A 13,105-nucleotide genomic window follows, 5' to 3' on the forward strand; every position below is an offset into this window, starting at 1 on the left:
CAAAATCACTGCTGATGGTGACTGCAGCCATGAAATTAAAAGACGCTTACTCCTTGGAAGAAAAGTTATGACCAACCTAGATAGCATATTCAAAACCAGAGACATTACTTTGCCAACAAGGGTCCGTCTAGTCGAGGCTATGGTTTTTCCAGTGGTCACGTATGGATGCGAGAGTTGGTCTGTGAAGAAGGCTGAGCACCAAAGAATTGATGCTTTTGAACTGTGGTGTCAGAGAAGACTCTTGAGAGTCCCTTGGACTGCAAGGAGATCCAACCAGTCCATTCTGAAGGAGATGAGCCCTGGGATTTCTTTGGAAGGAATGATGCTAAAGCTGAAACTCCAGTACTTTGGCCACCTCATGTGAAGAGTTGACTCATTGGAAAAGACTCTGATGCTGGGAGGGATTGGGGGCAGGAGAAGAAGGGGATGACAGAGGATGAGATGGCTGGATGGCATCACGGACTCGATGGACGTGAGTTTGAGTGAACTCCGGGAGATGGTGATGGACAGGGAGGCCTGGCGTGCTGCGATTCATGGGGTTGCAAAGAGTCAGACACGACTGAGTGACTGAACTAACTCACTAACTAGAGAAACCAAGGACTAGTGTTCACACACTTTGCCTTAAAATGACACCACAATCCCTGAGATGAGAGTTACTGTTGCCTCCTCTTTATCCAGGGCCATGAAACATGCACAGTAGCAACTACTACATATATGTTTTTTCAGGGACTCATTTTCTGCATTAAAACAAAGACAGACAAAAACACGGCCTCAAACTCAGATAAGAAGGTAGACAAGGACCTACAGGCAAGGTATTTGAGGAGTGGCACTACTAAGTTATCAAGATAAAGGGGTTCAGTAAGTTAGAAGCTCCTGTAACACAACCAAATCCAGAGAGAGAGCCCAGCAAACTCAAATGTGGTTTCACTTTGATCTCCATCTTCACTTTTGTCATCTGTTTATTTGCTCAGTAGATATACTTTAATCTGCACTCTTTACCAAATTAATTTGTATTAATCAATTAATGTTTACTTTAGGTTATAAATGTATATACTTTAAAAAAGTCTAATAGTTCTATAAAGTTAAAATAAAAATACATTAGTCTCAGTACCTCACTTCTGGTATATTTCTGCTCCCCAGAAGCAACCACTTTCACCTCTCTTATTATTTTTTAATTTAATTTTTCTTTTATATTGAGGTATAGTTGATTTATAATGTCATGTTTGTTCCAAGCATATAGCAAAGTAGTTCTGTTACACACACATCCAATCCTTTTTATATTCTTTTCCCATATCCGTTACTATAGCATATTGAGTGGAGTTCCCTCTGCTGTATGGTAGGTCCTTGTTGATGATCTATTTAATATATAGTGAACTTCCCTAGTGGCTTAGACAGTAAAGAATCTGCCTGCAAAGTAAGAGACCTGGTTTCAGTCCCTGGTTTGGGAAGATACCCTGGAGAAGGGAATGGCTACCCACTCCAGTATTCTTGCCTGGAATTCCATAGACAGAGGAGCCCAGTGGGCTACTGTCCATGGGATCCCAAAGAGTTGGACATGACTGAGAGACTAGCACTCTCACTTTTCATATGTTAATCTCAAACTCCTAATTTATCCCTCCCCGCCCCCCCTACCTTTCACCTTTAGTAACCATAAGTTTGAAAACTGTAAGTTTTCTATGTCTGTGGGTCTGCTTCTGTTTTTTAAATAAATTCATCTGTACCATTTTTTTAGATTCCACATATAAGTGATAAAATGTAATATTTGTCTTTCTCTGTCTGACTTGCTTCACTTAGTATAATGATCTCCATGTTTATGCTGCTGTAAATGGCACTATTTCATTTTTTTTTACGGCCGAGCAATATTCTATTGTATGTATGAACCACTTATTTTTCCGTTCATCTGTTGATGGACATTTAGGTTGCTTCCCACATTCACCACTTTTAATAGTTTCCTCTTGATAGTTTACTCCATATTTTCAATTAATATACATACTCCTTGATTAAAATAAATAGATATTTTCCAAAATTTTCCTGTGGTAGCTAGCCTTCAAGACAACCCTCAATAATTCTCATCTACTGGGTCAGGGTCTTGTATAGTCTCCTTCATCCTTGAAGAGGTCTGAGTGGCTCATGTAAGCAGCAGGGCATCATCGAAATGGTGTGGGAGTGCCATAGATAGGTTGTAAAACACACTGGATCTTCTACCTTGCTCACTCAGGGATCACTCACTATGCGGAAACCAGCTTCAATGCTGTGAGGACATTCAGGCAGCTCTGTGCAGTGGTCCATGTGGTGAGGTCCATACATGCTGGCCTCCTGCCAATAGCACCAACCTGCCAGCCAAGTGGATGAGCTCCTTTGGATGTTAATCCTCCAGCCCCATTTAAGTCTTCCAGCCACATTTGACTACATTTAGTCCCAACATTTTGACTAAAACTTCATGAGAAACCCTGAGCTAGAACAATAACTAAGGTATTCTCAAATTCCTGACCCACAGAAACTGTATGAGACCATAAATATTTACTGTTGTTTTAATATCTAAGCTTTGGAATAACTTGTTTTGCAGTAGTTGATGTTACACATTTACTGTAATAGAAAGCGAATGCTTAGCTCTCCTTCAAGCCCCAACCTCCTTCCCTATAAACATATAAATTCACACTTCTTTCTTCCTTTTGATAACACTATTCATTGTCCATATTATGTATATATAATTATTCATGGCAGAGTCACACAGCATTAACTTACTGAAGCCAACAGGAAAGGAAAAAACAACAACAACAGTGGTTAAGTGTAGTTGGGACATAAAATGCAGCCAGGGTACAGAAACAGAAACCATTGGTTGAAGAAAATAAAGCTAAAAAGGTAAACTGATTTATATTCTCAAGACCCTGGTGAGGCAGATCAAGTCACTTAAACTTGATTCTGTGGGCAATGAGAACAAAGAGAGAGTTGCACGCAAATGGGTGAAATGATTCAGTTCAATTTTTAAGAAGGCAAAGTTGATAATGAACAGTAGGAGTGACACCAGAGTAATACTAGGCAAAGACTGTGGAATTAACTTCAAGCAGACATAATAATGATAAGAGGGGAATATACTGGCAAGACCTTTCAGGGATAAAAAAATCCACATGTTTTGTAAAGCTAGTGGATATGCAATGCAAGGTGAGAATGAATAAGGAAAGGGTGATTTGGGGTTCTGTCCTGGGGAGGATAGAATAAAGCTATAATTTCTATTTATATATGGCAGGTCATAATTTACAAAACTCGTGTATAGTGCAGTCATTTATTTCAACTACCTTGTGATAAATTAATATGTATTAAATAACAAATAGGGTTAGTATAGCAATGTTAAAAAGACCCTAACCACTACTAAATGATTTCTTTGTGAAGACACTCTACTTAGTTTTTCCTAGTCAACTTTTTCTCCTGATAAAGTAGAAGTTGACTTGTGTTCGCCTTTTTAAACATACTTGTCTATATCTATCTTTGATTCTCCCCATGTTACTATTATACATAAATGGATTTTTAAAACAGTTTATTCAGTGAGCATAAATGGATTTTTAAAACAGTTTATTCAGTGAGTATGTGTATAGTGGGTTGAGCCTCTGTGTGTCTGGAAAAAGTAATTTAGATAGTACTTCTGAGACTTTGAGTGTATGAGTCACCTGAGGATCCTGATAAAGTGCAGATTCTAACTCAACAGGTCTTGGATTGAGCCCCAGATCCTGCGTTTCTAACAAGCTCCCTGTGATGTCAATGCTACTAGTCCATGGAATACATTTTAATTAGAAATGTTTTATACTAAAGCCATATGTGTATCTGTACCCCCACACACTTACTCAAAGTGCTTAAGCAGTTGTGCCATTTGGGGACACATAATATATCTGATTTCAATTTTAAAACAGCAACCATTTTTGCACAGGTTTCAAGGTAGACAATAGTTGCTGCCAATTGTATATGTGTTTATTCTCAGTAATATAAGTGCATTCCATTTCTGTCTGTGTTGGCAAGCATTCCCTTAAAGGTTTCTAAACACATCAATGATCTTTTTTCAAGAAGAGCTCCATAAAGAACCACCTCATTGTTAGTTGTTCATTAGTAGTTCTTTTACTGACAACTTGGACATATGCCTCTTAATTTTGCAAGTATTTTAAAATTAAAATTACTTCCAAAGCATTTCAAATACTTCTGGCAATAACATCTGCTTGGAAGCAGAATTCTAACTCTCTTCCTACAGGTCTCTTCTTTTATGATTCCATAGCCTTGTGGGTTCTCTTAATAGTCTGAATTCCACAATGTAATTCATGTGTGTTGAAAGACATCTGAAATCATTGACATGCCTTAGGGTCTCAGAATTAAGCAACTATCAGCTCTGTCCTCATGTAATTGGGCATGCTTAGGTCCATCTCAGAAATTCCTTCTTTCTCTTTCTCCTTCCGCTTTCTCTTATAGGAAACCCATTTACGGTTCAGACAAGTTTTTCAAAGGACACATTTTTATCCCTGTGGAAGTACCTCAAGTCAAACTTCAATGGATGAACAATAGCTCTTTGTATACATGACAAAGAAGTAACCTTGAAAGCAATGATTGATTTTTATGAGATTCTAAGCAAGAACTCAGTCACCCCGGAGAAAGAAAATCTCCTGTCTGCTACTTAGGCATTGTGTGGGTACATGCATGCTCAGTCATGTCTGACTCTTTGTCACCCTATGGTCTGTAGCCCACAAGGCTCCTCTGTCTGTAGGATTTTCCAGGCAAGAATACTGGAGTGGGCTGCCGTTTCCTCCTCCAGGGGTCTTCCCCACCAAGGAATTGAACCCATGACTCCTATATCTCCTTCATTGCAGGTGGATTGGTTACCAATGAGCCATCGGGGGACTTAGGCATTGAAAGTTCTTTATCTTCCTCTTTGCCAGATAGCTATAAGAGATATGTTGAAAAGGATAGGCTAATCATTGGTGGTACTAATTTCTGAAAAGGTCTTGGGAGTCTTTGAGTTGGATGGCCCACAGAAAATATGTTGCTTAACCTCCTCTTTGATTTAGGAATCCTTAACACAGCATCTTTGAGATTCAGTCAAGGTGCCACGAGCACTTTCTGTAGGGGTGAGATCCTAGCTGGACAGCTCCAGTTGTTAAACTTCTGCAGCTGGGAGCAGTCATGAGCATTTCCTGAAGCTGCTCTGATGTTTCATACTATTCCTGCTCTCACCTTCTGTGCTCGTTTCAGATGTTCTCGTCTTTTCAACTTTGCCATGTTAATTCCTATTTACTGCTTTTAGTATTGCACCTTAAAGTCTTCTCAAATTACTCAAATTTACTTAGGAACTTAATACCAACATAGAGCAAAGCCTGAACTTTGACTCATGCTATCAACATCAAAGACTATATCTCACCGCTGAATTTTGAACTTCAGAAGCACTTCCAGTTTCTAACACTGTACTGCTCTCGTAAGGAATGTGATGAAGTTCATCTCACCACTGGATGCACACCTTTGCTCTCCCATTTTTAGATGCACCCATGAAGAGTTAAACTATGTGCATCAGGCCACACATACTGTTAAGAGACCCAACTGGGAGTATAGCCCAGGAAACTTGGCTCACAGTCTTGGTGTGCTTCTTACCACATGACCATCATTTCTGACAAATATAAGTTCACATCGTACTCCTCCTGCTGAAACATGCAGGAGACAACACACGTTGGCAAAGTAGACTAGTCAGTGTATGTCAAGCAGATTTCTTAACTGAATAATGTGCGGTTTACAAGATTCCTGTTGCCATGGACTGAATGGCCCGCATTTTGTTAATGTTATCATGACACAGGGTATTTGTGAGGGTCTTTTTAAAACAAATAGCCTTAATAGTCACATTCTTGGCTCTTGTCTCGCCAGACATAGATTTTGCTCCAATGGCATCTTTCTAAGAAGGCACTACTGACTGTTGGCAGCAGCTACTGCTGCATTTCAATTCTTCATGGCCTCTAAGCTGTGCCCTCCAATATGTTTCCTGAGAAGCTAAGCTACTCTTAGCTTAAAATTTCAACTATATGCTTCTAAACCTGAAACAGATGTTATCTTGGCTGCTGTCATTTGTCATGAGCGTCTCTCTTTGTATTATATGCAAGATAGATAAAAGGCAGGTAATTTGTTGCCTCGCTCTATAGAGAAAGGAAAAAAGGGAGAGAGAGTGAAACAAGAGAAAGAGATAGAGAGAGGCTAAATATATAAATTAGAGAAATAAAGCCACATGGAGACAGAAAAGTACAACCACTTGAGCATCTATTATCCTAATATCATATGCTATAGTCTGGCTACTACCGACTTGCCTGGCATCTCTTTTGAATCATATTTGTGGCCACCCAGATTAACTCTGTGAGCTGTTCTTTTGATTTAATATCAGCTTGCTCTTTTCAGCTCCCATGTCATTTACTGTTTTTAAAAGAAATGTACTGCTTGTTACTCAACCTTCTGTGTTTTCAAGAACTCACAGTCCCTTTTTTTTTTCTCCTTTTTGTATGGGAACCAGGAACTAGAAAGCATTAAATGAGGAAAATTAACCACTCAGAAAAGGTGGAAGCCCAGAGAAAAAAAGGCTTGTCTTTTATGGTTTGTACTTGGTAAGCTGTGGGTGTGACTCAATTTCCTCACCACCCACATAAAAAGGTTGCCACCCAATCACTGTTTTTTCTATCCAAAACCCCTCCCCTTTGATTTTGGCTAGGAGAGACCCTAAGAAAGACTGCCCTTTCTGGACTGCTGCAGACTGTGACATATAAAAGCTGTTAGCTGCTCCTGTAGCCAGCAGCACTCAAACCTTGTAGAGTTTTGCTCTCTGAGATTTGTAATAAGACACACTCCTCTCACAAGAGTTCATGCTACAACCTAGCAAAGAACTTTACATTTTTGGAAGAATACTATATTCATTTTGGCTTTGTGCAGAGGTAAGCTATTTAGCTCAACAAGTTTATTTTGCATGCATTGCTTTGAAAGTAGCTCACATTTTTACTTTTTTAGAAGTGAGATTGGGTTATTATAACTTTTTTTGGTATCTATTCTATTACTTGGTGTCCATATATGTTTGGGGGACATTATCAGCACATTCTCTGTTATTACCTGTGATGCAGTTTTCCTTTCACTCTCAAGATGAGTTTCAATTCCTTAAGTTTTCCCTCTGAAAATAAATATGCAGTAATGCATTCTGTGACTCAGGCATTTGGGGTAGATGGCTCACATTCAGTTTCGAGTGAGTAGCCATGCTGTTTATTTTTCTCTAGCTATAGGAAGTTCCTCTTAGGGGGTTGCCTCATAACACCAAGTAAAATGTATAGAGACCACTATAGGTTGTCTCCTAGGCTTGGCTTCAACATTTGTTTGGACTTTTTGAAGACAGTCAAATCAAGCACTGATTTTGTAAATTCATACCCTCTGGCCCTATTGTGGTTTTGTTTTGTTTTTTCCTTTCCTAGAGCCTAACTCTACTTTTCTGCTTTAAGGCAGAGTAAACTCGTGGCCTCTTCCTCTCCACCTCTCAAAATGATAGCAGTCTCTGCCATCAGCAGTGCACTCCTGCTCTCCCTTCTCTGTGAAGCCAGTGCAGTCGTCTTACTCAATTCCACTGACTCATCCCCGCCAACCAATAATTTCACTGATATTGAAGCAGCCCTGGAAGCACAACTAGACTCTGCGGATATCCCCAAAACCAGGCGGAAGCGCTACATTTCGCAGAATGACATGATCGCCATTCTTGATTATCATAACCAAGTTCGGGGCAAAGTGTTCCCACCAGCAGCAAACATGGAATATATGGTAAGAGAAATGTGTTTTCTTTGAATTCTGAGGGAGGACGCTTTGTTTAAGGTGTACGTTGAGAGGATTTAGAGTTTGTGTGTTAAAGGATATGGGGCTTTTTGTACCTTTTATCTTAGGGAAGGTTCTGAAGTGCCTGGTAAATTGAAGACTGTTCTATCATAGAATTAAAAGGGAGAGAAACTATCTAATATTTTTGTGGGAGTTCCATAACCCTTGATGAAACAGGTCTTATATGAGAAAGAGATAGAGTGGGGTATGATGACTGATCACATTTGGAAGGTCCTCCTTAAAAAAAAAAAAAGTCACAGGGAACTTTTTCTGTGCTTTGTTGGTCTAATAGTCATATTTATCAACTAAAATATTTCTTGAAAATAATTTTTTTAAATTATAGGTTTTGTGTGCATGATTTATTCTCTGGGTAGGTGTCTCTTCCCTTTCTTGGACAAAGCTGCTTCTGACACTAATCTATTTGTATTCTCAGAGAACATGCTGACTTTTTCCTCCCTGTGATTTAATGCTTTGTCGTTCAGATAACAGCGAAGCCAGCACATTTGTGCACTGTTCCAACTTGCCTTGAACACATTCTTTGCTCTCTCTTAAAAACAAAACAAAACACAAAACAAAAAATAGGCTCTCTGTGTTTAAATTGTTTTACTTAGAAAGTTTTTTTTAAGTTGATATTAAAAGAGTAGATGTCTTTTTAAAGTTTCTTAATATTTGGTTTTGAATTTATACAAGGTTATGGTTAAACTTCCAGCACCTCCCAAGAGCACAGCTTGGATCCTGTTTAAAGCAATGAAGACCACCAATATGGTATTTCTAAGCTGGGGTGGGGGAGGTGGTATCACTAACAACTTTTTATAAGTGCTGACCTAAATTTAGGGATTTCTATCAGTTTTTAAATTTCTTTCTTTTATTTAATCAAGCTTTTTAATTGTAGATATCATTGTCACAAGAAAAATAAAGACTTGCCAAATGCAAGAGAGTCATGGTTCATAGAAGTATGATTCAGACTTTACTCAAAGGCATTTTTCTAGGATTTCTTAATGAAAGTGGAAAAGAAGATATCATTCCTTGTGTGTGAGGGGCAATATAGTCTCATAATTAAGACTGTGGAGCCCGAAATCTAAATGCCTGGGTTTGAACCTCAGTCCTGAAATTATAAGTTGAATGAGTTCATTACCTAATTCTGTTTTATTTTCATCATCTCTAACGTGAGGATAAAAGTATTATCTGCCACAAGGGATTATTATGGGGAATGTATGAGCTGAGGGGTAGAACAATTAGACTAGATCCTACAGAAAAATAATGTTCAAGAAACATTAGTTTTTATGGGTGCCTGCAAACTTACTGAGAAACGTGCCCAGTGAAAACCTGTTCAAGATCTAAAAATAGGAGCAGTTACTCACATTGAACAGGTGTTTCTAGAAGTGATGTCCAGATATAGAAAGGAGAGGAATAAAAGTGTTTTCAAGCATCATACATTTTATGATACATAAGATTCTGTGCAAGCTCAGAAACGTATGCTCTCCAGACTGCAGGTTTAGGGAGTACTGCTTGATGGTGATCACATCACTATGCAGACTAAGGAGAGGATCAAGACAAATGAACTGGCTTTGGAGAGAAACTCATCTTTGTTGAAATCCTAACTGTGCTGCTTGTTTTGTGGCCTTGTGCAAGTTGCTTAATATACATAAGACTGAACTTCCTTCTCTGTAAAATGGGAACAACAATTTATACAATAGCCAGTCAATATGTAGTGTAATTTATTATTTCAAGAGGGATGATCATGAATAATATGTAAGGTACAACACAGTGGAAATGCATTTTTAAAAGCCATATTTTTCCAGTTATGTTTTCCCCCACTGATCACAAATTGATTCCACATGCAATTATTAAACTGCTTCTATAAGCCGAAGATTTGGTTGTTTCCATAGATGATCTCATTTGATAGCTCACAGTCTCCCTATGAGGGTAAGATTATGATCCTCATTTTACAAATGAGATCATTTAGGCCCAGAAAAGTTAATGACTAGGCAAAGGTGGTTTGGAAAATGAATAGTATCACCGGAATTATAATTTAGGTCTGTGCAATTTCAAAGCCTATGCTTGTCTTGGGGGGCATCTTTCCATTTGTTAGATTGAGCAAATACTACATTGGGGGAACTACTGGAGGTGCTAGGATGTCTGTTTCCTCCTTTATGGCGCCAGCTGAAATCATATAGTTTTCGTATTCTGTTTGACATCCCTTTATTATTATTTGCTTTTGAACTATGGGAGCCACTATATATGATTCATTTTGTAAGAACCAGATACAATGCTAGTTGCATGGTAAATGCTTTATAAATCGTCCTCCACGTAGTAAGGGTGCCCCTGGTGCCTCAGATGGTAAAGAATCTGCCTGCAATGCAGGAGACCCAGGTTCGATCCCTGGATTGGGAAGATCCTCTGGAGAAGGGAATGGCAACTCACCCCAGTATTCTTGCCTGAAGAATTCCATGGACAGAGGAGCCTGGTGGGCTATAGTCTACCAAAGGGGTACAAAGAGTCAGACACAACTGAGAAACTAACACTTCCACTTCCACTTCCTCTTCACTTAGTAAAGAATGAAAAACAGTAGTATAGTACTATACTATAAAGTAACACTGTCTCAGATTGCCATGTAAATACTCCATACAGTTCATCACACATATATTTATTCACTCACTGTTTATTGAATATTTACTATATGTGAGACACTATTCTAAACACCCAGGATAAATTTGTGAATAAAATAGATACTCCTTGGCCCCTGGGTGAGGATTCAGACAATAAACAAGATCAACAAATTACATAGTATGTCAGAAAGTGATAAGTTTATGAAGAAAAATAAAGCAGGTTGAGGTTTGGATATTTCATAGTGTAATCATGAAGGGCTCCCTTAGAATGTCCGAGAGTAAGGGGAGGGAGGGAGCCACATGGATAGATGAGGGAAGACTCTTCCAGACAGAAGGAAGAGCCTGAGTAAAGCCCCTAAGGTTGGGGGGAAGGGGAGTAGATTAGTTCAGTTAGAAAAACATGGTCAGTTTAGTGAATTCCTGTCTCTGTGGGGTTACCCAGGTGGCTCAGTGTTAAAGAATCCACTGCCAACACAGGAGACGTGGGCTTGATCCTTGGGTTGGGAAGATCCCCTGGAGAAGGAAATGGCAACCCACTCCAGTACTCTTGCCTGGAAAATCCCATGAGCAGAAGAGCCTGGTGGGCTACAGTCCATGGAGTCGCAAAACAATCAGACATGACTTAGCAACTAAATAACAACAAAAGTCTCTATGAATAAATGGGCCAGCTGAAATAATTCACTGGATCCCTCATGCAGACTCAGAGAAACTTTGAGGGAAGTAAAACTTTGAGGTCAGAGCAGGAATGTAATCGACTTTAACCCCCAGGTCAGGTGAAAAATACAAATCTCAGTTGAACACAGCTACTTTTAATTTGTTTAACATTGCTTTGGATTGTGGACAATTTGGAAGTACATTCCATTCCTAACCTCAAATATAGGCCTCAGAAACTGAGGATACTTATCTCACTGTTGCTCCAAACTCTGTTCCAAATGTCCCCCTCGGTGGGTGATAGCACCGTGGGACCCTCACAGAGGATGTTCTTCAGCTCAAGTCCCTCTCTAATTGCACCAGCCTGATCTGAAATCACTTTGATTCACAACTCTTCTAAGACTTTTCCCGTGCTATCTCCTCACCTTCTACTGTCTTCTCCTTAGCTTGTGTGCACTCAGCTGTGTCCTTCTCTTTGCAACCCCACACACTGTAGCTTACCAGGCTCCTCTGTCCATGGGGTTTCCCAGGTAAGAATACTGGAATGGGTTGCCATTTCCTTCTTCAGGGGATCTTACCGACCCAGGAATCAAACCCAAATCTCCTGTCTTCTTTAAGAATGATTTGTTCTTTATTGACGCTTCCTATATTCACAGCCATATTTGATCTCTCCTTTGAGTCACTGTAACCTATTATGTCTATCATACTGCTCTCATCAAAATCAGATCCAATTTATAGTTATTTGTGTATTTCCTGCAAACTTCCTAATTTTAAGCTTTTATTTTCTTGGGAAATTTCTTGTGTACAAACAGTAATCAAGCATTATTTGGTGAATTTATTTGAAATCACTATGAATTGTTATATGTTTATAACTTGGATCAATTTTGATATTATTATTTATAATTGAAGTTCACTCATCATTTATAATAATATTTTATCTTGTGCACCTAAAATACAAAAGCTTTTCAAAATTTGAAAAAAGAAATCCCCTTAAATTAACTGATTTTATCTTCTTCAAGTACTTGATTATGTTCATATATGCTTGATTCAATTAAGTGGACACAATTTGAACATGAGATTGGTGACATTCATATTATAGTGTATAATATTTTCTTTGGGTATATTGGCCATGATTTTAGTGAAAAGCATGTACTTAGAAATATTTAATTTTCCAAACACTGTATCCTGTCAAAAAATAATAGATAGAGTTTAAGATATGCAATTCAAACTCTTGGCTTCTATTCTACAATTAGTTTCTTGACAAATTTCCAGAGCTTCTTGGACACCAGCTGTTTCTCATTCTTCCTAAGGGCAACTTAAACTATGACTCTAAACCACAAACCACACTAGTTTCTCAGAATACGAATCATCCTTAAAAGAATAAGATTACAAGACTCACACATGGAGTAAAATTTGTAGGATATTTCTTGAATTTAAGTCAATTGAATGAATTTTTTAAAATGTGAAGTCCTTTTGTGAGAGGATAACAGCCAAAGATAACAGAAATCTTTGTATTTAAAGTGTAAACAAAACAGGAAAAACAAGCAGGGAGAAAAAAAAAAAGAAAACCCTAAGCACACTGTAAGACGCAATACAAAGTGAAGTGAAATGAAGTCGCTCAGTCGTGTCTGACTCTGCGACCCCATGGACTGTAGCCTACCAGGCTCCTCCCTCCACGGGATTCTCCAGGCAAGAGTACTGGAGTGGGTTGCCATTTCCTTCTCCAGGGGATCTTCCCAACCCGGGTCTCCCGCATTCCAGGCAGACACTTTAACCTCTGAGCCACCAGTGTAAGACACTGCTGTGTAAGATTGATGTAATAAAACAGTACAGACAAATACCAAAATACCATGGAGAAGTCACAGAAAGAAGAGGTAATCTATAGTTGCAAAATCATGAGGCTCTTTGGAGGAAGAGTATTTGAAATAGATGCTCAGGAAGGGGCAGGATTGACTGTTACAGTAAGTAAATCAATACATGAACAAAATCAC

At 38.8% G+C, this 13,105-nt stretch overlaps 1 protein-coding gene across 2 annotated transcripts in view; it reads left to right on the forward strand.

The window, feature by feature from the left end:
- The first annotated feature begins 6,775 nt into the window (after positions 1-6,775).
- PI15 (peptidase inhibitor 15) overlaps positions 6,776-13,105 on the forward strand; it is a 35,968-nt gene continuing 29,638 nt past the window's right edge. Inside the window, exons 1-2 of one of the 2 annotated variants that reach the window (XM_040262072.1) lie at positions 6,776-6,938; positions 7,464-7,803. In XM_040262072.1, coding sequence (XP_040118006.1) covers positions 7,531-7,803 — 273 coding nt within the window. In that variant the 5' untranslated portion in view covers positions 6,776-6,938; positions 7,464-7,530. The remainder of the gene's footprint in view (positions 6,939-7,463; positions 7,804-13,105) is intronic. The other variant, XM_040262071.1, reaches the window with a different exon arrangement.

Source organism: Oryx dammah, unplaced genomic scaffold (genome assembly GCF_014754425.2).
Source record: "Oryx dammah isolate SB20612 unplaced genomic scaffold, SCBI_Odam_1.1 HiC_scaffold_19, whole genome shotgun sequence".
Classification (NCBI taxonomy): Eukaryota; Metazoa; Chordata; class Mammalia; order Artiodactyla; family Bovidae; genus Oryx; species Oryx dammah.